This window comes from Poecilia formosa, unplaced genomic scaffold, assembly GCF_000485575.1.
Source record: "Poecilia formosa unplaced genomic scaffold, Poecilia_formosa-5.1.2 Scaffold172, whole genome shotgun sequence".
NCBI lineage: Eukaryota > Metazoa > Chordata > Actinopteri > Cyprinodontiformes > Poeciliidae > Poecilia > Poecilia formosa.
In genome coordinates, this window is record NW_006800111.1 from 461762 (window position 1) to 488095 (window position 26334).

Below are 26334 nucleotides of genomic sequence, written 5' to 3' on the forward strand. Positions count from 1 at the left end.
AAACCAAACAAAAAAAGCACTTAGGTCAGTTAATTAAGTGTACCGATGAGGGCGCTGACGTGCCAAATCCGAAACATTTGTCGAAGAAGAAGAGGGAGCTGCCACCGTTCTTCTATTTATGTTCAGTCAGTGAAAGCAGGGCTGAACTTCTCTGTCACCTGGTCCTGTTTGCAGACGAAGCTGTAGGTGAGCTGACATGTCAGGCAGCAGGATGATGAGAGCCATCAGAGTCAGTGAGTTTGGAGCTCCGTCTGTCCTCAGGCTGTGCTCCGACGTTCCTGTCCCTCAGCCGGGACACAGACAGGTGAGACGTCCCGCTCTCCAGGCGCAGTTCTGCGGGTCACAGTCCACTCTGGCGGACAGGTGGCCGGAAGTCTGGCCATAACCATAACAACAGCGGAGGAGCTGCAAAGAGGTTTCATACATTATGATGCCTGACATGGCTCTTTGTTTTGTTTCACTTTTTGTGCAAACGCAGGTCTAAACTCACCATATTTTTGTTGTTGTTATTGTCGTCATCCACTTGTTTATATTCCAAAGAAAAGTGGGATGATGCCAACATTTTAAAATCAGGCAGTCACACTATATTTCACAATCCTTATTTAGATTTTCTTGGCAATAGTTTGGATAATATAACCAAAATTTTCCATCATGACTTTGTTCAAATCATAATTTATTATCCTAATCTTTGTAAAATCATACAATTAAGTCCATATTCATTCATAACCCTGGCAGATTAAAATTTATAGTCTTTTATTGTTAATCTGAATTTGTGAAGGAGCTAAAGATTAGGGTCATGGCAAGGAGACCCTTCTCCATCAGATATTCAGAGCTCATCACAAAGCATAAATCATCAGTGGAAAGATGCTAAAAGCTGGTCAGTAATTACAAGGAGGGCTTCACCGATGTAATGCCAATAAAGATTTTTCCATTGATTATTAGGGAAGGTATAAATCATTTTTGTCATTTGTTCAAATCATTTGTAATTAGATGTTTGTTTGTTTTCCCAATCAATTTGCAATTGTTTTTTCTTTTGATAGATGCCCATCTCATTTTCTATCAGATGAAAACTTCTTGGTTGAATGCAAATCATTTTAAAAACATTTAGACTTTAATGTAGTCAAATGTAGAAAATGTAGACTTTAATGTAGAAAAATGTGTATAATAGATTGGGGCGAGAAATAAAAACAACTTGTGTTAATTACAACTGATTGAGGATCTTTGTGACGCAGGTACTGATCCGTGTCCGTGCCTGTGGAGTGAACCCCGTGGAAACGTACATCCGATCCGGATCTTACGCCCGGAAGCCCACTCTGCCGTACACACCAGGTTCAGACGTAGCCGGAGTGGTGGATGCTGTCGGAGAGGGAGTCACTGCACTAAAGGTCACAGTAAAACACACAATTAAAGTCATGGAAAGTGTAGGATATCCCACTATATAGTCTATTCTGTACTAGAAACCCTCACATTTTCTCTGGAAAAAATATTTACAACAGCGTTAGCCTTGGTTTACATTAAATGTGTCAACAATGATTCGTTTTCTAGATAGAAAAAAAAAAAGTTAGCACTCTACCCATTAATAGATAATTTTACACCCTTTAAAATGTCCTGTTTCTTCACTGTTTCTTAGACCTTTACCAAATCGGCCCCAGAGATGGTCCACACATCAAGCGATTGTTTGTGTTTTCCAGGCAGGGGATCGTGTCTTCACCACCGCCACTCAGTCCGGAGGTTATGCGGAGTACGCTGTAGCAGCGGACGACTGTGTCCACAAGCTGCCTGATGCGCTGGACTTCACACAGGGAGCAGCCATTGGCATTCCTTACTTCACAGCCTACAGAGCCCTGGTTCACAAGTAAGACCTTCACAGGAGAGGAATTACTCAGAGTTTAAACCAAAGGTTCGCACATGTTACAATTACAAACCATCATACTGGGGAAAAAAACTGGGAAAGACCCTCCAGAAAACTGTCCAAAACATGGATTACAAAAGCATGTTTAATACTTTAATAATCCATGTATTCTGCCACGGACACAAAGAAATGAAAAAAAAATTAACTTATAATTCTTCAGCTTTCTAAGTCACTGATGACTAAAGAGTTTGTTGGCATGTTTTCACATCTTCTCAAAACTCTTTGGGTGCATTTGACTATGTTCTGTGGAAATATTTTTGCAGAACCATTTGTTCTTTTCATAATGTTGCAAAAAAGAATAATTCAGATCATAACTTAAAAAAAAGGAGAAAGCGAGATTTCGAGCTGCAGCCATCTAAAAAGGAAGCCAGAAAAACTGAGTTCGGCTTGTACAGCTGTTTCTGCACATGGAGTAGCACTGCCCTCTGGTGGACAGCAGCTGTACAGCATTATTCTGAAACATCCACCTGCAGAAATGTTCCACATCTGCACCATTTCAATACAGTTTACTGATATAATAGTACCAATACACACTAGATAAACTACAGTTCAGTCACACATACATCCTGCCTGTTCCCAAATTGATTTAATACAACAACCCAAAAAAAAACAAAAAAAAAACTGAGTTAAAATTAGTTAGCCATGCCAATAAAAACTAATATCTTGGAAGTTAATTCAGTAGTAAGAGTTGCATAAAAAATAAAATTGCATTTTGTAGTTTCGTCCAACCTTGGGAACATTTTGCAGCACAATATGTTGACTTAATGAGAAGGTTAGCTTTAGTGTTTCGGTGTTTTGTTGTGTAACTGCAGAGCTCACGCCAAAGCTGGAGAGACGGTCCTCATCCATGGAGCCAGCGGAGGGGTGAGAGCAGCTCCAGGTTTTCTTTCTGTGTGAATGAAACTGTGAGCTGTGGCTGTCAGTGAGGGCTGTTTGGTTCTGTTACAGAGGACAAGAAAATTCAAGCAAGTTTTCAAGAAAAAGAAAGTCTTCGTTATGTTGTTTTTTTTTACTTTTGCGATCAATTAAAAAGAAGCAAAGCAGAACGTATCTTTAGCTTTTTGTGCCTATAATCTGCTGACTTTAGCTGTCTGTTCCCACTTTTAGCTTTAGGTCAGCACATCACGAAGCATGAGCACGGAAATGAACGTGTTTGTGTTTTTACTGTTGCCATGCAGGTTGTAATCTGACGCTATAAAAATGTTCCTAACGCATCCAACAGGTGGGTGTGGCAGCGTGCCAGCTGTCCCGCGCTCTGGGCCTCAGGGTGCTGGGGACTGCGGGGACACCAGAAGGGATGAAGTTGGCCCTCGGCAAAGGAGCGCACTGTGCTTTTAATCACCGAGAGGAGGGATACACAGACAGAATCATGGTACCGACACGAAGGAACGCCAATGGGAACTATTTCCCGGTTTCTTCTGGTTTTGCTCGTTTTGTCCTCGCTTCAATTTTTCAGATCATTAAACATTGTAGTTTCAGAAAAGCGTTCTCTATTCCATATTTTGCATTTGTGGATAATGGTCCTTCATGTTCTTACATTGTTTTATTTATCATTTACTTAATGTTAAGTGATATTGTCATTTTTACAGGTCAGGCGGTAAGTGGGCCAACAAAATTAATCAAAACAAAAGTGTTAAATCAAAGTTAATTCACGATTTAATGAAAATAAAAATGATATTTTCATATAGAGTCAAGTTGGGGTTTTTTTTCTCTTAACAAATGAAATAATCACTAGAAAACCTTTATTTCCTCAAGTTGTTTTTGCCAGATATAACAATTAGTTTGATGATCTGAAACACCTAAGTACTGCACTGCGAGTGTCACAGAAACACTGGGTTGGGTGTTTTGTGTGCTCCAGGAGGCCACAGACGGTCGAGGCGTGGATGTGATAGTGGAGATGCTCTCCAACGTCAACCTCGGCAAAGACCTCCAGCTGCTGGCGCACGGAGGACGAGTCACGGTCTGTACGACGTCGGTCTTCTTCATCGGTGTTCAAAACAAAATCATTCTCCGACTGCTCTAAATATGTCCAGCTTTACTTTGTGTGTGAGAGTGGTTCTGCTCTTTCTCTCTCCTGCAGGTTGTCGGTTCAAGAGGCTCTATAGAGGTCAACCCCAGAGACACCATGGCCAAAGAGAGCAGCATCATAGGAGTGTCCCTTTTCTCCTCCACACCGGTACACAGCAACGTCCTAACTTCTATGGCTGCATCTGTGTGCTCAGATCGGTAATGACTCCTCTGTCTGCCGTCAGGAGGAGAAGAGGGAGTGTGCAGCGCTGCTGTTTGCGGGGATGGAGGCTGGCTGGCTGCGGCCGGTTGTCGGCCCCCAGTACCCGCTGGAGAAGGCCGCCCAGGCTCACCATGACATCATCGAGAGTCCCGGGGCTTCTGGGAAAATTGTCCTGACTATGTAATGTGTTGGACATTGAGTAAGGCGTCGATATTGAATTTTATTTAGTTAATTAGGATTATATCCACACGCAACTAGTGACAATACAACTACATCTGAAAAAAAAAAAAACAGTTTTAAAACTGAAATGTGGGTTTAACACTGGCTTAGGGTTTAACACTGGCTTAATTGTTATTTTATAAAAAGGTTATTTTAATGAGACAAAAAAAGCCTCATCAAAATTCATATTCTACTTTACTGAATGTGACTGTTTGTGATTGCAACCTGCCAAAACGTTGAAAAAAATCAAGAGGTTTGAACACTTACAACAAGACACTGCCCTTTTATTTTTTAACTTAAATTACATTTGATTGATACTTTTATTATGCAAACTATTTTATCTCTGTTGGAAGCAGTTGTAAAAGCTGTAAATAACGAATTGATAATAAATCAGACTAATAAAACAGAGCTGTTCTGAACTTGTCGCACACGACTGACGCTCAAAAACAAGTCGGCATTTGGTGTAAATTTCAACACTCTTGAGTCAGACGGGACACCCGTGTTTCTCAGGTGACATGAAGCTCTACTGAGCATGCTCAGAAAGTGACCAGGTAACCCAAGATCAACACACCCGAACATGTTTAGGTCTCCGTGGCAACTGGTGAATGCAGGGAATTTGAGTTTTAATTCAGCTGTCAGACCTGCGTGTGTGTCTCAGGATGGGAGCGAGGCATGCCGAGCGTTCGTCAGCAGGGAGGGAATCTTTGGGTTTTAACTAAAAAGGTAAGGACTTTGTATCTTCTTAAATGATGAGCTGGAAAACACAACCTGAACGCTGATCTGTATTGGCTTTGGTAATGGAGTAGATGGCTCACACGCACAAAAAAAAAAAAAATGTATATATGAGCAGAATCTGCTTGTATTTCTCGGTTTAGTGCTCTACTTAGAAAACTGAAATGTTTCATGTTTCTTTTGGCTACATTGTCAATGTTGTCACTGAGATCATGTTGGTGTCTCTTTAAATCTGACAGCTTGTAGATAGAGTAAACCTGATCAACAAAAACTATTTTTCAGGCTTTCAGAAAGTCTGCTGTGAGCAAAACCTGAATGTTGCATTCATTTCGAATCAAGCTGCAGTTTTCAGCAGCTTCCATCAGAGCGCAGAATCGATCGAAGTGATTTTAAGAACGTTGCGGTTTACGATACTCCAGTATCTGCTGACATCAACGTAAAGATTATTAGCTGAGCAGCAGAGCTTGTCCAATTGTTGGAAATCTTAATACTTGTTAGTAAAGTGAAAAATAACTAATCAGCTGCATATAATTTAGCTTTATTTGATGAAAGATCACAAATAAAATACTTTTCAGCTGAAATATGTCATCCAAGCTACCAAAGCCCAGGCATTTTTCAATCTGATTTCAAATGTGAATTCACTTCCTGTTTGAGATTTGCTGAAAAAGAAACAGACAACTCTGCCTCTTGTGAGCTTTTGAAGTGCTTTCAGGAAACATGACGACAGGAAGTTGATTTTTAGATGCCCCAAAAACCCACAAGACTGAAAAAATGTATAGAAAGCTCTACATTACAGGAAATTATAAAAAAAAAAAAAAAAAGAACAGAACAGCCACCGAGTTCAGCCAAAACCGGCTGTAGATTGCCCACAAATACAACTCGAATCAGATATTTGCATACAATTAAACCCCAAATTATATAATTCATAGCCTTGGCACATTTCTAAAGATTACTTTCATTCAAACTAGGAAGTTTGTTTCTGATTGGAAAAGAAAAGATAAAGATAATATGAAAATATGCATACATTCTGAAAGAAAATAGATTCTGGGTTTACTAACATTTTATATATATAAAAAAGTCCCTTTCAGAATTACTCTTTTCTCAATAACCAACAGAAAAATCTCTACAGCAAGCAAACCCTTCTTGTAATTGCTGACCAACATTTTGCATTTTGTACGTTCTTGCTGGTATTTTAAAGATTTAGACTTGCATGATGAGCTCTAGTTCTCTGAGGTTGGAAGGCCTCCTGGACGTCACCCTAATCTTTAACTCCTTCCACAGACTCCAGCAGATTCAGGTTCCGACTTTGGCTCAAAAACTTTGATAGAGGATTGCTTCCAGTCAGAAGAAAAATGTTAGTCAAATGAAAGATTACTCTACAACCTGGAGCTGAAAGGGGTCTGTAGAAAATGGGGCTTAACTTTGAAAAACGAAAAAAATGGGGTGGTGTTAAGAGGACAAAAAGATGAAAATGATGACTGGAGAAAAAAAACAAATATAAAAATTTAAACAAAGACGTGAAAACAAGAATCTCAACAGGATGAACCTAAAGTAAGGACCTCATAAAAAGTCAACCTAAAAAAACTTCACCACAAAATATTCAAACTTAGATTTTTTTTTTTTTAAAGTCCTAATAATTTTTTTTCATAAATAAAATGTGTCATGAATATTGTGAAACAGATTTGGAAGAAAAGTTCTGGGATTTCTTTTATGACCTTTTTTATGACCTTTTCATTTTTCAGGAGACAAGCCTCAGAGGCGTTTTTTCTTCTTCTTCTTCTTCTTCTTCTTTTTCTTTTTGGTTGGATTAGAGTTAAGTAACATAATCATCCGATGTTTCATTTTCTCTGCTTCCCTTTTCGAAACTCTTTGTCATGTTTTGGCAGCATGCTCTGGATCGTCGTCATGCTGAAAGCCTCCATTTGGTGCCAAACTTTCAGACCAGGCATCGTCCTGTCAGCCCGTGTTTTTGCACATTCCCAGCTAAATCTACAACTTGTCCCCTCAACATGTGGTATTTATCATTTTCACAGCTCCTCATACAGTAATCCTGCATGTGCACATCATGGTCAGAGCTATGCATTACAGAGTATTTTTTAATGATCCCCATCTGATGCACGTAAATATATTTTGGTCCTATTTTACCAATTAGACATAATTAACAACAGTCCCCCCCATCCCTACCCACCATATTAGAGAATTATAGAGCCTGTAAACAGTTTTCTGAGTTTCTTTGGTATTTCCTCTACATGTGCAGCTGAGGTGCTGACATGCAGATGTGGGCCCAGTTCGCTTCTCAGTTTAATCAACTAATTGTTTGTTTATGCTTCCTTAACATAAATGGGCAGCAGATGACCACAATAGTGTGATGGGGCCATTTTCTTATACTTTTTTTTCCAGTAAACTAAGGCAGAACTATAATTTTGCACGTTCTTATAATGACTCTTTTCCCAGGAATCTGGATAAACACGTTTGAAATTTTTCTCTAATCTACACCAGATTAAAAAAACAAAAACAAATAGACACTCAGGCTCCATGTAAACGTCAACCATCACAAATATTTCATTTAAATTCAATTAAATCTAATTCACTTCAATTCATCTTAGTTCGATTCAAAAACACTTTATTTATCCTAAAAGGGAAATTAAATGTCATGACTAACATCATCCAAGCACCTTCAAATAGGTTGTTAAGGACGGTGACGCTCTGGACAGGAAGTGACGCTGGGTAGCAGCCAGTCTTGCGTCAACGCTAAATAGGCCTCTGATTGCAGACCGTCGCTGTCTTTCTGTCTTAACAGCACAAAATCAAGGCAGGATAATTCACAGTTACATGTCCTGGTTGGCACTATCTGTCGCCGGCGAGCACTGCTGATCCGTGTCGTTTGCTTTGGCTGCTCCTCTTTTAAGTTTCTGCCTGGTTGTACGGTCAGAAAGTCGGGGGTGTGTCCCTCAAGCATTGTGTTTGACGGAAGACACGGTTTGAATTTTCTCTTTCTCTCTCTGCTCTTCGGTCCATGAAGCCTCCTTGTTTACTCCTCTGGTACCTCAGGTAATTTTTGAGCTTCGAGATGGCAGTCGCTCCCAAGTTGTAAAAACAGCGCACTGTTCCCACACTCTTATGCATCACAACAACTCTCTGAAAGGGGGGAAAAAAGATAATAGTAAAAAGTTCTACCAGCTGCACAGCATTCAAAACCAGACGGAATAATTATTCAAACATGCAATGCCTCAACCAAGAAGAATAAGAAAAAAAATTAAGAACATAAGTCTACAAAAAGAACAAATCGGAACTGACGTAGCAGAGCAACGTGCTGTCGTCATGAGCGGCGCGCTTCTAGAAAATTAAAATAAACGTATCGCTGGAGAAGCTACACCCTTTTAACCATTTACAAGCTTCTTTTGTGATTCTGATTTGGAACATCCAACTGTGTCCAAGTTGTAATAATCTGCATGTTTAATCTCATGGTCACTTTCTCAGTTTACGATCAATTTGATCCTTGGTGGTTGTTAGTTTTGTTGTTGTTAAAAATGTATGAATTTTGCTTAAAAGTTAAATTTTGACCAAAAACCAACCAATCTAAATGAAGACTTATCGTATTTTAGTCAAAATGATGCCATGATTTTCAACTTGCCCAATAATATTTAATATTAAAAGGGTTTATGTCCATATTTGAGACATAATAAATCATACATTCAGATGTATGATTTTAAAAATGAAAATTCTTATTAATTTAAAATTCTGCACCCAATTCTTCCTTAAATCCACTTAAATAATCTGCTTTATGCTCATTCCATTCTATGAAATTCATGCCAACGGTGAATTTGTTAACCTCTGACTGACTCTGAGTCAGTAAAGCTGTTTAGGTTTTTATCAGAGGATCAAATACATTTCTTGTGGTGTGAAGATGCAAAGATGTTGCACTGCGATAAAGGAAGCCACTTTTTTTTTTTTCTTTTTTGTTTTACTGTGGTTGTTCTGATGGTCGATTCTGGTAAAAGTTTGTACTGCAACATAACACAAACTTGTTTCATAACAGACGACTCAGGGAAATGCAGCCCGATAGCGAAGGTGCTTCAGCAGAAACCCGATAGGCCTCAGTGTTTGGCCGTCAGCCATCACTCAGCATCCTGTTTGTCTGCCTAGCAACAAAACAAAAACCTTCTCTACTGCTCTCCTGCTTGAATGTTTAAATGCTTGATTTGAATATTCAAATCTTAGTTAGAAATGCGTGCACAACTGCAATATCCTCCTGACTACCAGTAGTTCATTTTTGTCCTCTGTAGAGGACATTTCTAAACTTGAATGTCTCCCACACCCTGCATTCTACTGAATTAATTCCTTTTGGTATCTAGAGAGGACATTTAGGGCTTTTCAATGACACCACATGTGAAGGGGTGGGACTTTACCTTTTTCTAATTAATAAAAATGGCATTCAACAGTAATAACACATTTAATGGGAAGAGACAAAGTAAGTGCATAAATATTCTAATTACCTTACAAAGACTGTGGGATTTAAAAAAAAAATGGTGACTGGACAATATGTTTTTTTCCTGGTAGTCAGCAGGGTATGACACACACAAAGAGCCTCAAAGTGCTCTCCATCAAACCCGATTCTGTATTTTCAGGCTTTTATTTATGAAATAAAAACCTCAACTTAAGGCTACATCATCTTCCAGAGTTTAAGCAAATAATTTGTTGGTTTTAATCAGCTTTTATCATTGGGTTTATTTTCAAGATTAGTTGTGCAAAGACGTCATTTTAGTGTTTTCACCATGTATTTTCAGATTAAACGCGATGGTGACAATAACGAAGCTGCATCGAGTGAGAGCTGCGTGGAAGAGATGCTGCCTCGTCGCCATGTCGACTCTTCTGTAGTACACCATGACCTGTGAGAACTCTCAGCTTGCTCCGTGATTATATTAACAGCAAAATGTCATGAAGTTCTGCTGAAAAGAAAACAGATGTCTGAATTCGTGTCCAGGTGTTTTGCTGATGTTCCTGCTGCCAGTCGTCGAAGCCCAGCGTGTTCCAGCCTGCCCCGTTTCTTGTGCGGTCTGCTCGGAGGATGCAGTCATCTGTCAGAGGCTTGCTAACATCATTGGTACGACTCACACAGTTTCTTCCTCAAGTGTCCTCCTGTTTTAGAGAAGTGTGTGGCTGCTACTGTTGTGTGTGTGTCGTTGAGCAGATGCTGCAGACTCGACCCAGGCTCTGCTGCTAACTGAGGGCTCCATCTCTGTGGTCCAGCAGGCCTCGCTGTCTGTCCTCAGGAACATCACGGTTATAGGTCAGTACAAAACGAGGATGGGTTGGATGCACAGACACTAGCTTGCAAAAATGGTCGTACTCTTGGCACTAAGCATACAACCAAAATCTATTCTTATGTTAGAGAGATTCAGTCAAAATCCAGATCTTACTCAAACTGAGAATCTGTGCAAAAACCTCAAAGTGCTCTCCATCAAACCCGACTGAATTTGATTTGCATTACAAAGAAGTATAGAAGTTACTATTTTCTCTACTTTGTGTCGATCTATGACATTAAATACTAATGCAACTCGTTCAAGCTTTTGCTTGTAGCATGGCAAAGTGTGATTCAAATACTTTTGTAGAGCTACGCATAATATTTGTGTACATCACTAATACAGGATGCATAAACCTTCACGTCTACAGGCCTGAGCAGCAACCACATCTCAGAGCTTAGTGAGGACGCCTTCAGAAACCTGCCTTTCCTCCACACTTTGCTGTTGGACCACAACCTCCTGACCAGCCAGGCTCTGCAGGGTGGAGCGCTGATCAATCTCAGCCAGCTGGAAGTTCTTGCGCTGGGCCACAATCACATCAACATGGTGCGTGTCTTCACGGGGCAAATCCAATATTTTATTTCAAGGCGACTGAACGCAAAGGCCGCCTTCTCGTTGGCTTTAGCGACACGTTGCAGGGCTAAATCATCAAGGCAGTAACGTGCTCCTCTTGCTGGTGTGCAGATCCAGGCTGGTTGGTTTACAGGCACAAAGGCTCTGCTCAGCCTGAAGCTGGAGGGAAACCTGGTCACCAGGCTGAACCCTGGATCCTTTCCTCTGAACGACTTCAGGAGCCTGGAGACTCTGGATCTTTCGGATAATTTGATAGATTTTCTGGACAGAAACAGGTAATGCAATTTTTTTTTTAAATATATATATGAAAATTCACCCAGGTTATACCATCTTATATGCCCACCGTATCGTGCTTTTAGCTTCCGAGGTCTGGTTAGCTTGAGGAGCCTGGATCTCTCCAGAAACCGTCTGAGTTCAGTTCCTCCAGAGGCTTTCTCCTACCTTGTGTGGCTGTCGAACCTGAACCTGGACCTCAATTCGTGGAACTGCACATGCGAGCTGCTGGAGCTGGCTGCCGTCCTGACGAGCTTCATCCAGGAGCCGGACAAGGTACGCATGTGCGACGTCGTCGTGCAAACTCGTTACCTGTGACAGTAAAGATCTCAGAGCACAGGTTTCTTGAAAACTAACACCCGTACGTCCCGTTGTCCTCAGGCGCTGTACAATGGCCGTCGGATGATGTGTGTGAGTGCGGACAACCCGGCTGTGACCACGGTGCTGGAGCTGACTGAAGCCAACTGCGTGCCGTCCAATCAGAACATCACGGTGCAGATAGAGGCGAGAGGCAGCGTGGCGCCTCAGCAGTACGCTCGAGACCTGGCCATAGCTGCAGTCATCTGCTTCCTAGGTCAGAATATTAATCGGTGCCGGGAAGAAAAGCTGGTTTCCCCCCATTGGTTCTCATGCTGTGGTACAACTCCCACTGCTGGTACTTAGACTAACCTCTTTTGCGGTACTCTCACATGTTTGAAACCTCTCAGAAAAGTGATGCTGGTACAAACTGTAGCACATTCTAGATTTCTAGAATTGTGCCACTCATGGTGGTGTTCACGTTTTGGATAATTACTCCCTCTGGATTTGGATGCTGTTCGTCTGAAAGGGATTTTCTTCCAATTATTATTATTATTATTATTATTATTATTATTATTATTTATTTATTTTTACCAAATTGCAGAGAGAGGAGGAGGAAGTTCAAACCATCTCTTTTTTTGATATTATTATGGGCAAGAGTCATATCCCCAATTTCAGCGTCTCTTTTTCCCGGCTTTCAAACTTTACGGCCAGACAGAAATTTAAAAAATATTGTCAATACATACCGGACGTGTAAACAATTTTGAACTGTGAGAGGAAGACAAAAACAACCCATTCCCGGAGAAAACATGCAAACTCCCCACAGAAAAACCGAGGACATTCTCAGTATCGATCAATGATGATTTCCTCTTGTTTAAAAAATAGCTGGCCTGGTTCTTGGAAAGTGTTGTATCTACTAAGGCAGTCCTTGCTGTAAACAAATTTGAGCTATGGTGTAAAATAATCAAAGACATAGTTGTCAGTGTCATACACAGTAAAACATCACATGCTCTAACAAATCTAACGCCCCGCTCCCCTCAAATTGTGGTTGTAAATTTTTATTGTTTCCTGTTGTGTTTCTCCGCAGGAGGAGTCGCTTTGACCCTGCTTGCAGTCTTGATCTGTTACCACGTCTCTCAACAGAAGAAGAAGAAGAAGAAAGAGAGCCAAAGACTGAAGGAGGAACGGGACAAAGACAGAACAACTGCTAACCATGTAAATCAACTCGGAGATCAGGAGAGGACGAGGGATTTTTTCTTGCAAGCCAACAGCAGTCAACAATGGAGCAAAGAGTCCATGACGCTGGACGAAAGGATGGATATGTTTAAGTCCAGAGCTGAAGAAAATGGTAGCAATGTCCATTGCCCTCATTGCAACACTAATGGGAAGATGCCGAACCAAATGAGAAAGGGTAAGTGGGCAAACAGAGGACCTGAGGCTGAAGATGTCCAGGAGAGAAGGAAATCGAGGATGATGGTGGAAGAGGAGAGAAGGAGAGGAGTTATTCAACAACAGAATTACAGCTGGAATGTCTCTAACAAGGTTCCTCCCCACATCGCCAACTCATCTTTTCATCTGCTGAGAGAAACGTCAGACAATGTTCCACCCTACAAGGCTGACGGTGACATGGGCAACCACTGGACTGATGATGAATCAAAGAGCAGAAGCTATGAGGAAGAAAGAAATTGCCACAGGACCTCCAGACCTCCAGAGGAGAACTTGACACACAGGACGCCTCACTCCAACCAAATGGACGTCTCTGATTTCAATGGCAAGGTAAGGAGGGAGCCGTTTAGAAAGATGAACACAGAGGTAAAAAGAGAGGCAAAAAATGTAAAGTTTGATCTGACAAGTTCAAGAACTAATCGAGGCAAGGAAAGTCTGGAGGAGGAGGAGGAGGAGGCAATTCCCAGAGGCAACGAGAAAAACAGGAGACACAGAGTCCAGTCCAGCCATTTGATGAAGGTCAAATTGAACTTAAACCCCTTAAAAAAAAGCAAAGTCCATCCGAGGAAGAAAAATGAGCATGGTCACACCAAGAACACAAGCTCCAAGACGAGTAAAGAGAAAAGACGGCATGGAAAAGGCGAAGAGGAGGAAGGAGAAGAGAAATCTGGCAAGAGATCTAAGAGTAGCAGAGAGAAGAAGAGAAAGTCCTCCAAAACGGAGGAGGCAGACAAAGGAGAGCATAAAAGCAGCACATCTAAAAGAGATAAAAGTGCAGAAGGTGACCAAGAAAAGAACCAAAACATCTCCCAGCCGCCTGACGGCACCATCGTCTCTGCACAAAACCTCCAGACTCTCCAGTACCAGACTGCGGGACTGGCATTGGGTGGGGCTCAGCTGGCTTTCCAGCATCCCTTCTCCTTCGGTCCAGCTGACAGGAATCGTACTACCAACCTTTCCTTGCTGAACTCGCCTGGCTCACAGCTAACTGGAAGCACCCTGTCTCTTCAAGCAGGGAAGGCTTTGCTCAACACCATGTCCTCAGGATCCTATCCACTGCTTACCGGGGGTCTGGCTAATCCCATTGCTCCTGGCGTAACACTCAGTGGGTTTAACGTAGCTCCAGAAAGCTTCGCTGGACAACCTGCAGTATCGACCAGGTCCTCAAATCCTGCTCTTCTGGCCAAAATTATACAAGCCAATCCTTTACAAGCAGGTAGAAACCCCACAGCTCCACTTCTTACCTCTACATCTGATGGTCTTGTCTTGAGTTTAGCAAACCCAGCTAATAACCCAGCTGCATTGGGTCACAGCCAGACGCAGGTCGACGGTTCTGCATCTGCAGCGGCGCCGAAGCTTGATCTAACTCACAGTCAAGACATTCAGAGCGGACAGGGACAGATTCAATCGACCACTGAGTCACAAGCCCCCTCTACTAAAGACAACCTCCCTGAACAGGATCAAGACGAGACGTCGGGGGAAACCTCAGAAACGAGAGTGGAGAAAATGTCTGTCAATATGCCTCCTGAGGGTGTGGCTCAAACTGAAGGACCTCAGGTAGGAGGATCAGGAGAATGTCTGAAGGCAGACAATACGTCTGTAATGGATCAATCAGCTCCTAGTCTGTCCATACCAGGTGAATCCTCCCCAGCTGCTGGAGGGGCGGCCCTCTTGCAGCAGGAGTACCTGTCAGAAGAAGGAGGCTCCTCACCGAGCCGGAGGAAGCTGAGGCTGGTTCTTCCAGAAAAAACATCAAACCGGCCGCCTACAGCTCTAGAGAGGAAAATCCTCTAGCAGCTCAGATCATTGGTTCCTTTTTAAATTCGGGTGTGTAAAGATCTGAGTAAAAAAAAAAAACAGTGAATGGAGGAAGTGCAGTTGATATTGATGAACTGTCTAAAAATATCCAATTGGTGTTGGTGGTGGGGGGAAGAGAAACCAAACCTGTGTGTAAGACAGTTGCACTTGTTGAGACAGTTTGAGATCCTAAAGTGTATGTGCTAAACGCACAAAATGTTGGCCTGTGAGCGGAAGGGATGAGACCGAAACAGCTATGGATGATTGGCCGGCACGGCTTGTCCGGCTGCTGCGTGATCTACCTGCAGGGACGGGGTTACGTCCAAAACCTGCTCCAGTTGCTTCTTATTACTTCTGTTCCTTCAAAATGGCTTCCACTGTCAACAAGCAGCAACCTTTGCATTAAAGCAGAGGTTACAACTGTATGTTGATTATTCACGTTTTATTAGTTGTTTTGTTTACATCTTTTTTTATGTTTTCAGTACTCTTCTTCAGCACCGTCTGATAGGCCACACGTATTGTCCATCTTCTTGAATATTTAAGTCTTATAAGTCTTAAGTTTTATAACCTGCCTCTACATTAAAGCCATTTCTTTTTGAATCCCAAATCACTGCTCATAAACGGAGAAGGTAACGCTGCGGCGTATGGGTGCAGTAAGGTTATGTACAAATATCCAGCTGCAGTCAGATAAAGGTATTGCCAACCGCTCGGCGATAAACAACATGAAACATGTTTTGAAGTAACGACTGCACATCGGTGCAGCATCGACTTTATTCTCAAACACATTATTAGAATCTAAAAATAAGAAAATCTTCATGGTTGATGCCCAGAGTCCTTTCATCTGCCAAAATAAAACACATGAATACAAAGAGATACAGAGCAACAGAGAGATGCCTCTTTCCATTATCCTCAACACAAAAACAAACCTCAGTTTAATAAAAAAACAAACAAAAAAAAAACATGAAAACACAGCCAACCCGGCAATAGTTACAGTTTTTTGTTGTTTTTTTTAAATAGTCTCTGAGCACAGAGAAATAGAGATGATAAAAGAGACCATGCAAACCAGTCAGCCACTCTGCGGTCTTATTAACACCTCACACACTCACACTTGCTTGGATCCAAATCCGTATTATCGACAGACATATGCCAGGAGGAAAAGCTGGCTTCATACAAAGGAGTACTTCTTTTATTAAACAGGAAATGTTTAACATTTTATCATCTCAGGGACTAAAATATTTCAGATTTCTTCAAGAGAACAATGAAAGTTATTTCATCTTAGACATTTATTCACATTTAGAGCCTGGATAAACAAGTGGGGGCAGGGGGGAGGGTTCTTCTGTTTATCTTTAAAAAAGCAACATAAACTGGGGTTTTAATCAATGTCTTCCCTTTTCAGAGTCACCCAAACCTGTGGGAGTTCATCATTTAAGCAAAGAGTCGGAGGGGGGAAACACAACCGGAGTAATATTTGGTTTATATTGTTACGTTTTTAATGCTGTGCTTCTTTTGGCTTTGACCGCAAAGAAAACACAGCAACTTTCAGCTCAAAGGAAAAAAAAGAAAAGAAAAAAAAAACAAAGGCTGGCTTTAAATTTTTCCTTTTAACCAATTATGTTACAGCAATTTACACATGACCTACTACAGAACCTCCTGGCGCCGATTATAATCACCGTCCTCAGTAGAAACAAGAAACTAGGTATGAAAAACTTCTGCGAAGACAGAAAATATTCAAATGTTGGGGGGTATGTACACCAGTCCGCGTGGTTCACAGCACAGGATCTACCCACCTCTTTCCACTCACTCTTATTTTCAGCAGAAATGGGAACAATTACGCAGTGAGTGATACAGCCATTAACAGACGCTTATGCCACATTGTAAACACTGCTATACTTTAAAGAGATAGTAGTAATATATACAAACTCATTCGGTTTTTCTTCTTCTTGGGGTTTTGTTTTGTTTTGTTTTTTTTTCTTTTAAGTGCTGAATTCAAGTTTTAGTTCACACTTTGATGACAAGTCCACTGCGAGTCCGTTTCGTGTTTGGAGATTTGATTGGGCGTTAAGCGAGAACCAGGCCCGACTCAGTGCTGGAGTTCCCGTTGTGGCAGTATAAGGGTCCATATTTGGTGCCGTTTTGTCCCGAGATTAGCTCAGATACAGCGGTTTGTCTCTCTGAAGACTTCTGGAGGAAAACAAAGAGATCAGTCGTCAGCTAAGATTCGTCTTTCTAAAGAGAAGTGCTTGCTGGTCTTTTTAAAACGTGAAAATAAGCTTTAGAAATGAATGGACAAAAACTAATAAAATAATTTTGACAAAACTTTCTATTCAACTGCCTTCTTAAAAGGTTAACGTCGGTGAAAATGACAGAAGTGTAATTTTTTTTTCTGCGTGTTTGAAGAAAAGAAGTTGGTTTCACCATGAGAGGAAAATGTGACAAAGACAAGTGGAAACATTGAACAAATGAAGCATGCGGGGTTCTGCTCTGAGGAGTGATAAGAAAACTGTAACCATTCTCAAACAACATATAACAAGCCAAAATCCCTTTTTTTTTTGCAGATCGTTCTCTTGAAAAATCTGTCAAATTTCACCCGAGCAGGGGTGTAGCTAGAAGGTGGGGTGTGGGTGCCCACTGAAGTTTGCTTTGGTTCCCTTTTTTCAATTTTTTCAAATGGCTGTACAATTGATGAGGTCAATTGTACAGCCATTTTCACTTTTGCCTTATTAGTTTTGATAAGTATTATTGGCTTGATAGTTGTAAATATTCAAAATGAAATTTGGACATCATAAAAGTTCAGGTTTGAAATGTGTTGTGATCCTGTGACAGGAGGTAACATTAAACTTACACAACTCTATATAAAGACACAAAGAGGCCTTTTCAGTGTGTTTAAAACTGAGTACATTTATTTTATGTCTACTTATGCTAAACACAGTTTCATACTTGGGACTTTTACGTCTCCGAGGATGGAGAGACGTTAACCCGCGGCGAACTGTGGTGTTAATACCAACCCGTTGCCATGGTATTCAGTGCTCCAGTCCAAGGAAGGGTGGTGGTTTGGTGTGTGGCGGCCCAGCTGGTGGTAGTCCACTGATGGAGACATTACTGCTCCACTATTCAGCATCGCTCCGCCCATTGACTGGTAGTCAGACTGGAGTGAAGGATGGTAGCCCTGGAACGAAGCAGCAAAACAAAACAAGTTTAAGATGAGGTCATTACGTTTTTCTGCTCATGTAAAAGTAAATATATCCTCCACCAGAGGATTAAAATGGGAAACAAATTAAAGTGCATAGCATAAATATGCAATGCCATGCAGAAGTATTCGCACTTTTTGCACATTTTGTGATGTTACAACTGCAAATGCCAACATATTTCAACTGGGATATGATAATAATAATAACTAAGTGGAAGGGATACCGTTCATAAATGCAACTGTGAAAGGTTTGGTGTTCATTTGTATTCAGTCCATGTGAGTTACCAAGTCTTTCCAGTTCCAGCTCTTAAATTATTGGGTATGTATCTTCCAGCTTTGCACATCTGGAGTCTTAATTTTTTTCCTCATAATTGTGAAAAACTCAAATTGAGACTGGATGAAGAACATTAATTTTCAAGCTTTGCAACTGAGGGTTTCACAGAATAGTTGTAATATTAAAACTGAAGATGAATTACACACACGGACACTATTTGCATAGGTGACTTCTAAAGGTAATTTGTTTTCACCAGATTTTATCTAGTTGCATCAGAGTCAACAGAGCTAAACGCGAATACATGCCATGCTTTTTATACTTTTTATATATTTTTTTGCATCATTGAGCAGGTGTTCATCATCTTCTTCAGCCTGAATTAGTTCATAGATAGCTGAAGTTTTATATCAGCGGGTCTTAAAAACCTTCCGATTCAGAAAAGAGGCTTCTAGATGAACTGGGACGTAAACGTTTGCAACGTAAGCGAAGTGAAAAGGTTTCAAATCAATCACAGGTTCATCAGCGGCAATTAGTGAGGCTTGAGCGTCTTGCATCATATGTGAAGGAGGTGGGCGGAGTAAAAGGGAGGATGAAAACACAGGAGGTGGAGCAGGAGACGGAGAAGGAGGTGAACATTTCTCCAACCTGAGGACACTCAGGAGAAACGGGGACTGAGAAACGAGGGTGCGCGACGACAACGTGCAGACGTGAGCGTTTGTGCAGGGAGGAGAAGAAGAGGGAGTGAAAGGGAAGTTAATCTGAGCGTTGTGAGTGAAAGAGGAGAAAGGGGAGGACAGCAGGTGGTTGAGTTCTCCCCCCGCTCCCGTCCCCCTCTCCTCCTCTACCTCACCTATTCATCTATTGTCGAGCAAATTCTTCTCCTTTACTCCTTCACAAAGACCCCATCTGCCTCCTTTGTCTCTCCCTCCCTCCCTTCCCCCATCAGCTCTCACTCTTCACCCAGAAAAAAACATAAAAAAAATAGTTTGGAACTCGGTCACTGTCTCTTCTCGTTTTTCCCTGTGTTTTCTTCTTCTTTTTTTTATTTACTCTTTTTCTAAAACCTAGGAGTGATGGGAGATTATGAGAATCAGGGATTTTAAAGAGAATGATAAAGTTGGTCCAACTGGAAGAAAGACTCAGTGTGTTTCAGTTCTTAATGTGACATACGGTAAGGTTATCTTCTTGAAACCGTCTTTATTAGGATGAAATCTTTTAATTATCCCAAAATAATCACTGATAAGATATCAAAGAAACTGACTGACTTGCAAGGAAATAGGAAATGTTGATGTCTGAGCAAAAGATCAGATGAAGCGAAACCCAAACACTGCCACAATCATGTTTTTCTTTTCACTGGCAACACAAAACCGAAGCCAAAAAGAGAAAAATGCTAATTACCAACAATATTGGTGCTTCAAGGTCCCAATTACTCCAGACTAAGCTCACCCTACAGCCTCCATGACCTTTTAATTTGGCAAACCTGTAAAACTCCAAAGTCAAGGTAATAATTGTGCTTCTCCGCTCTTAATACTTACCAAATGGGTAAGATTTTCCAGATCTGTGTTCCTGGCAGTCCTACCACGACGCTACCTGCACTGCTTTATTATCTGAACTAAGATTTTTCTCACAATGGAAGGGTTGTCCACCTCCAACGACTGATAAGATATCGACTGAGGTAGTAAAACCAACGGGATGAAAAATCCAATGGCAATAGAACAAAATCCACAATCTGTGTTTTTTCGCCGACCACTTTGAGATGATATCACCAAACGATTGAACCTTGAAGTCGCTACTTTTACGCATTTTGTTGCTACTGTTGTAGAACTGTTTTATAAACCCTATGAGTCTCCTCCATCATCCTCCTCTAATCCCTAAATATGATGCCAGGCCTTCACTCTAAGAGGCTGATAAACACGTTTTCCATTTGAAGCATAGCCTGTTAAGCTCACATGTTCATTCGGTTAGCAAGTCTATGCAATTTGGAGGTGTGTGCCCTCTTTAAAAGTTGTGAGTACAGAGAAGTCAGAGTAGTAGCAGGATGAAAGACACATTTTCTTCAAGACGTCCTGCCAGTCCACTGAATGCATCATGAGGTTGTAGTCTTGTGCTGATGCCAGGGTGATTTCTCTGACTAAACAATGCAGATGTGTGTGTGTGTGGGGGGGAGGGGAGGGAGGGGGTCATGAGTTATGAATGATGCTACCAGGCTCCTCCACACAGCACCCAGGACCTGTCCATGTCACCATCAGAGCCCCATAACTAATGCGGAGCTCTACATTCTTGACTCATTGATCCATTTTCTTCCATTACTTCGATTCCTGTTTTCTTATTTATCTCCACAAAATGCAAATCAAAGCAACAATTTGCTTATTTTTCCTGTAAGGCAACAACAGGACGCATCTCCAGCTTGGTCGCACCAGGACAAGGTTTTTTCAAACCAAAACTATTTGCCATTTTCAAGAGTTTTTTCGACAGTAAAAATTTGCTAAGATGTTCGAGGAGAAATGTAACAAGACCTGACCCAGAAAAACAAAGTGTTCTCATTGTGGCTGCTGAGTAAAAATGCATCTGTGCCACCGTGTGAACACAGGGCTCCTCTTTAAAGGAATGCCCGTCTCAAAAAGTCTTAATTAAGCAACAATGATGGAAACAGAGAACGGTGATGGAAAGGAAGATGCTCAGAGTAACGATGCTTGCTTTGGTGGTGGCTCCAACACCCTCAGCTTTACTGCTACCAAATCGCCCTTTATGACTAACATCGAGGTTTTCTTTTCTCTAAGATTCACTGTTACGTCATTAACGGTTTCTGGATAGCTATTTGATCTGACCCGCTAAAACCAAACCTGTATCTCTGACGATGACGATGCCACATGAAAAAAAGACAAAATGTCCTGCAGGTTTGTGATAAACGGTCCAGTCCAGTTCTAACCAAAAATTAGGCTATTTCAAAATTATCTTCATGAAAGTGTACTTCGTGTCACAAGCCTTTACCTGATTTCTATTACATTTGTAAAAGTTCATCAAGTTACCCGCTTTTTATTTTTGTGCACTTACACAACATAAACAGTAGAAGTTTTTAGTTTTGATAAAAAAGACAAAAAAAAAGTATTTTTCAGTCGCAGATTATGGAACTGATCAAACTGAAATCGTCTCATTTCGATCTTTTACTAATTAATTGTTGCGCCTCTGTTTGAAAGCACATTGAATGCCTGGTCAAAGGGCAGGTTTTTATTGTGCGTTTTCACTTCTCGTTCTAGTTTTAATCATGACAGAAACTCGGCACTGGGTTAAATGGGTCATTGTGTGAATACGTCTAACACGTATGCAGAAAAATATTTCCACAGCATTTCGTTTTATTGGGTGTGCGAAGAAAACTCAGGTTTTAGTATCAGCGAGGCATTTAAAAGTAGGAATCGCAGAGATGCAAGACAATATCTGAAAAGAAAAAAAAAAAGATCTATGACAGTTCTGTCTGAGAGAGAGAGCAAGACTTAGAGGGAGTAACAGAAAGGCTAAACATTTTGCAGGAAAAATTCCCCGAATTATCTTTTTTTGTATTTCAACCACTGTGTGTCACGAGTCTTATTGGATTTGAAAAGGCATGATCTCTATTTAATTCATTTTTGATTTCCTCCAAAAATGACACGGTCATATGGCAGATTATCGCTTGAGCACTTTTCAGTTCTCGTTTTAGTTTTAGTCACAACAGAAACTCTGCATGGTGGTAAACGGGTCATGAAGGGATTAAGTTTAAGAAGTGCGGTGCACATAGAGGTCTCTACAGTATTCATGCAACGTTTTTAATTTCAGATAGATCTGTCAGCGAGTTTTTCCCCCAAACCTCATCAGCAATTCAAAAACGACATCTGCAGCTTTTGACCGATACTATTAACAAAAATAACAAGTGAAATTTAAATAACAGGACAATTGATTAAACAAAACGACAAAACGACATGTTCAGTGGGCCTGACCTGTGTGATTGCAGGGGAGTGTGTCATTCCCAGAGAGTGTCCGCCGAGATGCTGGTGCTGATGGTGCGGGCTGTGCAGGCCGCCCAGGTGCGCCTGACTATGGAGGGGGGGGCTGACCTGGAGAGGAGGGGTAGAAGCTGCTGCCACATTCCCCAGGGACAGGGCTCCCTGGTGGGGGACGCTGGCCCGCGGCACCGTCCCTCTGGAGGACAGAGCCTGAAGTTGGGGATGGATCTGGTGGTGGGGAGGGGGTATGTGCGGGCCGAGGCCGGGGCTGGAGGAGTGAGAGGGGTGTGGGTACGACATGTACATGCCCGGGTGCTGGTGGGACGGGAGAGAGTGGGGGTGGGAGGAGATTGAGCTGGGGGAAGCGTGCGGACCTGGGTGGCCGGGATACACTGAGGGTTTGGGTGTGAACATTGAGGTAGGTGAGGGGGAGGAGTTGGAGGCAGAGTGAGGGGCTTTCATCTCGGAGGGGTCGCTGTAACTCTGCAGGAAACAAAACAGAAAGATTTATGTCACACTTGAACAGGTAAGCATGGGTCTGTGGGCTACACAAAACGTGCTCATTACATTTGTCACACAATCATTCTTAGGTAATGAGATTTTAGTTGGCTTATTTTGAGCTCCTATCAGAGTGAACTATTTTAAGGCTCTATCACTTTAAATCCAAATGAGCTGCTGCTGGCCGCACCCTCCTCAACTCAACGTTTCCTCTCACACATGAAAATGTCTGCAAACAAATGCACAATTATACAACTGTCCATCTCTGAAAAGCAGAAGTGGAGCCTCCTGCACAACCGGAAAGAATGCAGCAAGTGGTTTCTGGATGGTAAGTGAACAACAAAACACTTCTCTTTTCCAGCAGCCATTGTACGGTGAATACAGTGGTAAAACCAGCTGACCAAACGTGCTGCAGCTCCATGAGTTGCTAGGTGAGAGGCTAGCCTCGGCTGGGGTTGCTAGGTAACGGTGCAGCGCTCGTCAGTTGTGACTCAACAGTCAAGAGGTTCTTGAAACGGCTCAGATGCATGAAAAACGAAATGGAGACTGGAAATCAGCCACAGATGTGAGTAAACGAATGGGTGTATTACCTGTGAGACAAGGCTGGCTCTGTAGGCAGCCAGCTGTTTCAGATATTCTTTCTTAGCCGTTTCTGTCCTCTTCTTGTACACCTGAAACACAAGCATCCACCAGAACAATGAGACCCAGTTCATCGCATTAACATCACAGACAGCTTTAACTGAGCTACAGCTGTACATATCAGAATTACAATTGGCTTCATTCGCCACAATAACATAATACTCTTGTTTAAACATCAAAGGGCTTATTTCGTTAAACTGACACGTTAATAACAGATTACTTTAATTATGCATTCCCAAAACACCCTCTGCAGTTCTTTGATTCTCGACGCTTTCAATTCAGCTGGCGTGTCACTTAGAGGAGCTTTGCCTGTGCAGCGATGACTGGCAGTCCCACTGGTACTGTTGTAGTTTATGTTTTTTTTTTTGTAAAACTGTTGATTCCTGTCACAAACATCGTGTCGCTGCTCATTTCCCACCTCACGCATTTATTTCCCTTTCATGGTTTGACTGAATAGGATAAACATGTTTTCTCTCACATTGATGCTGGCGGTTGTATAAGGCACAAATGCAGACACAAGAAAAGTATCAAGCAGCTTCAGAAACATTTGAGTAGCAGCGGTCCAACAGCATATGATGTTGGTAAGAAATCTTTCAAACAGGGACTGGGAATTACCAAAGTTCAAGTTGAAGTTCGGCAATCTATCAACAATAGATATTAACGAACATTTACATGTAAACATATAAGATTACAGCCGCTAATCTGCATCTCTAGTCCCACAGGGAGGTTGATGTTAAAACACAATAATCTATGTTTTCTGCTAAAACATAGATTATTGTTTGTATTTTGACGGTTTTATATCTTATCTTAAACTTCCATATCTAATGTTAGGTTATATTCATTTAAGACAAGAGCTGAATGTCAACTGGTGCATTCACAATTTGTTATAAAACAGTACAATGATAACTTGAATTTAGAAAGTCCAGATAGAATATAAACATTTCAGAGTAAGTAAACGGAAGAAAAAAAGTATTCTGATTAAAATTGTATTGTTAATTATTATTGCAGTGGCTATCCAATTCAATTCAAAAATGCTTTTTCCCAAAAAGGAAATTAAATATTGTTGTTACTCAAATTCTTCAAAGAGTTACTGTAGATGTCGGTGGCTGTTGGCAAGAAAGATCTCCCGTAGCAGTCTGTGTTACAGTGAATTTGAAGGAGCCTCTGACTGAAGCTATTATACCCGACTGGAGCGGAAATTAAAGGCAGGCTAACAGAGTTAAAACCATCAAAAACAAAAAAAGTAATTAAAGAATAATGGTGTAATAATAAATACATCAATATAAAGAAAAATCTGAAAACATTGAAGCTTGTTTTACTTTGATGTGTAAGTGATTCCAGTTCTTTGCTAGGTGGTTTAGTCCAGCTCTACCTGTTTCTGCTCCTCTCCCAGGCCGTCCCACATGGAGGCCACGATCTTTGACACCTCTCCGAAGGTGGCGTTGGGGTTCTGAGCCTTGATGTTGGCCTGGGTGTCCCTGAAGAACAAGGCGTAGGCCGACACTGGCTTCACCGGCTCGTTGGGGTCCTTTCGCTTCTTCTTCTTTGGTGTTTTGGGTTTCTTCGAGATGTCCACTGCAGCAGGTCGCTTTTCCCCCTGCCGAGAAGAAACAGACTGACGGTTATCAGGTGTCCGGACAAGAGGGCAGAAATTCAACAGAAAATACAATAACGAAATTAAAGTTAAACAAAAATGTAACAAAATAATTAATATGCTTTTTGTTCTGTTAGCATGACCTTTCCTGTGACCTCTGCTGTACCAGTTTGATGCTATTAGTCAGCAGTGATGATGAATCAAGGGGAAAATCCCGTCTAGTCAGCAGAAGTGCTCAAGCAATTCACATTGGGTACAATTTTATTCCCTCTTGATCAGCGAACATTTCCATGATATCACAGCTAAAGTGTCATGTCAGCAACAAATAGACTGCACTTAATCTCAGAAACACTTTATTAGCATAAAGAACGCTTTACAGACCCAATAAATATCATTTTTCTAAAGTTGGAATCAGAAAATCTAAAGCCCTGCATAATTATTGTTCCTAGGTTGTTATTTTGTTGCCATTTTGCATTCCATAATTTTGTATAACATAACATAACATAACATAACATAACATAACATAACATTTTTATTCCTTTTTTCCTTTTACTTTTTTCTCTCTCCAGGGTCTCTGGGAGTATCAGTAACATTTTTGACTTTTTTGGGGGGTTAAAATTGAAACCTACATTAGTTTAAAAATAAAAAAACCCCCTAAAACTAATGACGTGATGATAGCTTTTGCAACTTAAACATAACTTTGTCAACCGAGACGGGAGTGTTTTGCTGCTGGCATGTGTATTGATTTCGTTTGCAACAAATCAATGTCCTTCTACATTATAGGGAGATCTACAGTTTCCCATGAGGAAGAAGCTACTAGTGGAAAACGTCACAGGAGGGTTTTGATTATAAACATCTAAACACACAGGAAGCCAGCTTCAGCTGCAGAAATCCTGCAGGTTTGCAGAGAACGCTGGACGTAGGTTTGTAGTTTTGCCACAGCGTTGAAATTATCGCAACTGCTTAGCCAAAACTGGAAATAATGGAAAGAACGAATGTTGCCAGAGCACTTCTGTAAAAAAATGAAGGAATTTATTGCAATGTCTGATACCTTAAGACTGAAACCCGGTTCTTACATTATTCAACTCTGTATGAATACTCCCCAGTTTCATTTAGTCTAGTTTTGTAACTCATCACACTCTGTTTCACCCTTAAATTTAAGGCGTTTCTGTCACTGCCACATCTTTCATTTCCCCATAAACCAAAAGCTTAATACTGTCGTTAATTAACTACGTCCTCGGCACAAATCATCATTGCAACACCAAACTTTCTGACAGAGCGCCATTGTGTAGCTGGTTGATAAAACAGATAAAAACAGGCTGTGTTTATCTTCTCTTGTTAATTAGCCAAACAGGCCATTTTAAAGTTCACACCAGAATAGCTTAA

General features: G+C 41.3%; 3 protein-coding genes across 6 annotated transcripts; 2 read left to right on the forward strand and 1 right to left on the reverse strand.

Annotated features, from left to right (window-relative positions):
- The first annotated feature begins 71 nt into the window (after positions 1-71).
- On the forward strand, positions 72-4433 carry cryz (crystallin, zeta (quinone reductase)). The gene is made up of 8 exons (XM_007565096.2): positions 72-304; positions 1233-1385; positions 1692-1855; positions 2725-2776; positions 3135-3284; positions 3771-3872; positions 3993-4088; positions 4165-4433. The coding sequence occupies exons 1-8, from the start codon at positions 197-199 to the stop codon at positions 4324-4326; spliced, it is 987 nt and encodes a 328-aa protein (XP_007565158.1). The 5' UTR covers positions 72-196; the 3' UTR covers positions 4327-4433.
- Positions 4434-4886: 453 nt separating this feature from the next.
- On the forward strand, positions 4887-16341 carry lrrc53 (leucine rich repeat containing 53). 4 transcript variants are annotated; one of them, XM_016678025.1, is made up of 9 exons: positions 4887-5084; positions 9881-9984; positions 10058-10197; positions 10285-10383; positions 10767-10942; positions 11081-11244; positions 11329-11518; positions 11624-11816; positions 12627-16341. In XM_016678025.1, exons 1-9 carry the CDS (start codon positions 5034-5036, stop codon positions 14777-14779), a joined length of 3270 nt encoding a protein of 1089 aa, XP_016533511.1. In that variant the 5' UTR covers positions 4887-5033; the 3' UTR covers positions 14780-16341. The 4 variants fall into 4 exon arrangements, with proteins under 4 accessions (XP_016533511.1, XP_007565159.1, XP_016533512.1 ...); XM_007565097.2 differs by lacking the exon at positions 4887-5084 and adding an exon at positions 6250-8144; XM_016678026.1 differs by lacking the exon at positions 4887-5084 and adding an exon at positions 6250-7107.
- LOC103147029 (thymocyte selection-associated high mobility group box protein TOX-like) lies at positions 15776-26233 on the reverse strand. Its single transcript, XM_016677995.1, has 6 exons — positions 26216-26233; positions 24727-24951; positions 23306-23386; positions 22212-22700; positions 17788-17948; positions 15776-16960 (listed from the first exon to the last, which is right to left on the reverse strand). The coding sequence occupies exons 1-6, from the start codon at positions 26231-26233 to the stop codon at positions 16927-16929; spliced, it is 1008 nt and encodes a 335-aa protein (XP_016533481.1). The 3' UTR covers positions 15776-16926.
- Positions 26234-26334: the final 101 nt, after the last annotated feature.

Coding starts and splice junctions, on each gene's coding strand:
- LOC103147029 (XM_016677995.1), bottom strand. Junction 23,387..24,726: donor TGGGAGAGGAGCAGAAACAG/GTAGAGCTGGAC, acceptor CTTGTGTTTCAG/GTGTACAAGAAGAGGACAGA. Junction 17,949..22,211: donor ACTCCCCTGCAATCACACAG/GTCAGGCCCACT, acceptor GCTTCGTTCCAG/GGCTACCATCCTTCACTCCA.
- cryz (XM_007565096.2), top strand. CDS start 197: ATGTCAGGCAGCAGGATGATGAGAGCCATCAGAGTCAGTGAGTTTGGA. Junction 1,856..2,724: donor TACAGAGCCCTGGTTCACAA/GTAAGACCTTCA, acceptor GTGTAACTGCAG/AGCTCACGCCAAAGCTGGAG. Junction 2,777..3,134: donor TCCATGGAGCCAGCGGAGGG/GTGAGAGCAGCT, acceptor CGCATCCAACAG/GTGGGTGTGGCAGCGTGCCA.
- lrrc53 (XM_016678025.1), top strand. CDS start 5,034: ATGCCGAGCGTTCGTCAGCAGGGAGGGAATCTTTGGGTTTTAACTAAA. Junction 5,085..9,880: donor TTTGGGTTTTAACTAAAAAG/GTAAGGACTTTG, acceptor ATGTATTTTCAG/ATTAAACGCGATGGTGACAA. Junction 10,198..10,284: donor GAGGCTTGCTAACATCATTG/GTACGACTCACA, acceptor GTCGTTGAGCAG/ATGCTGCAGACTCGACCCAG.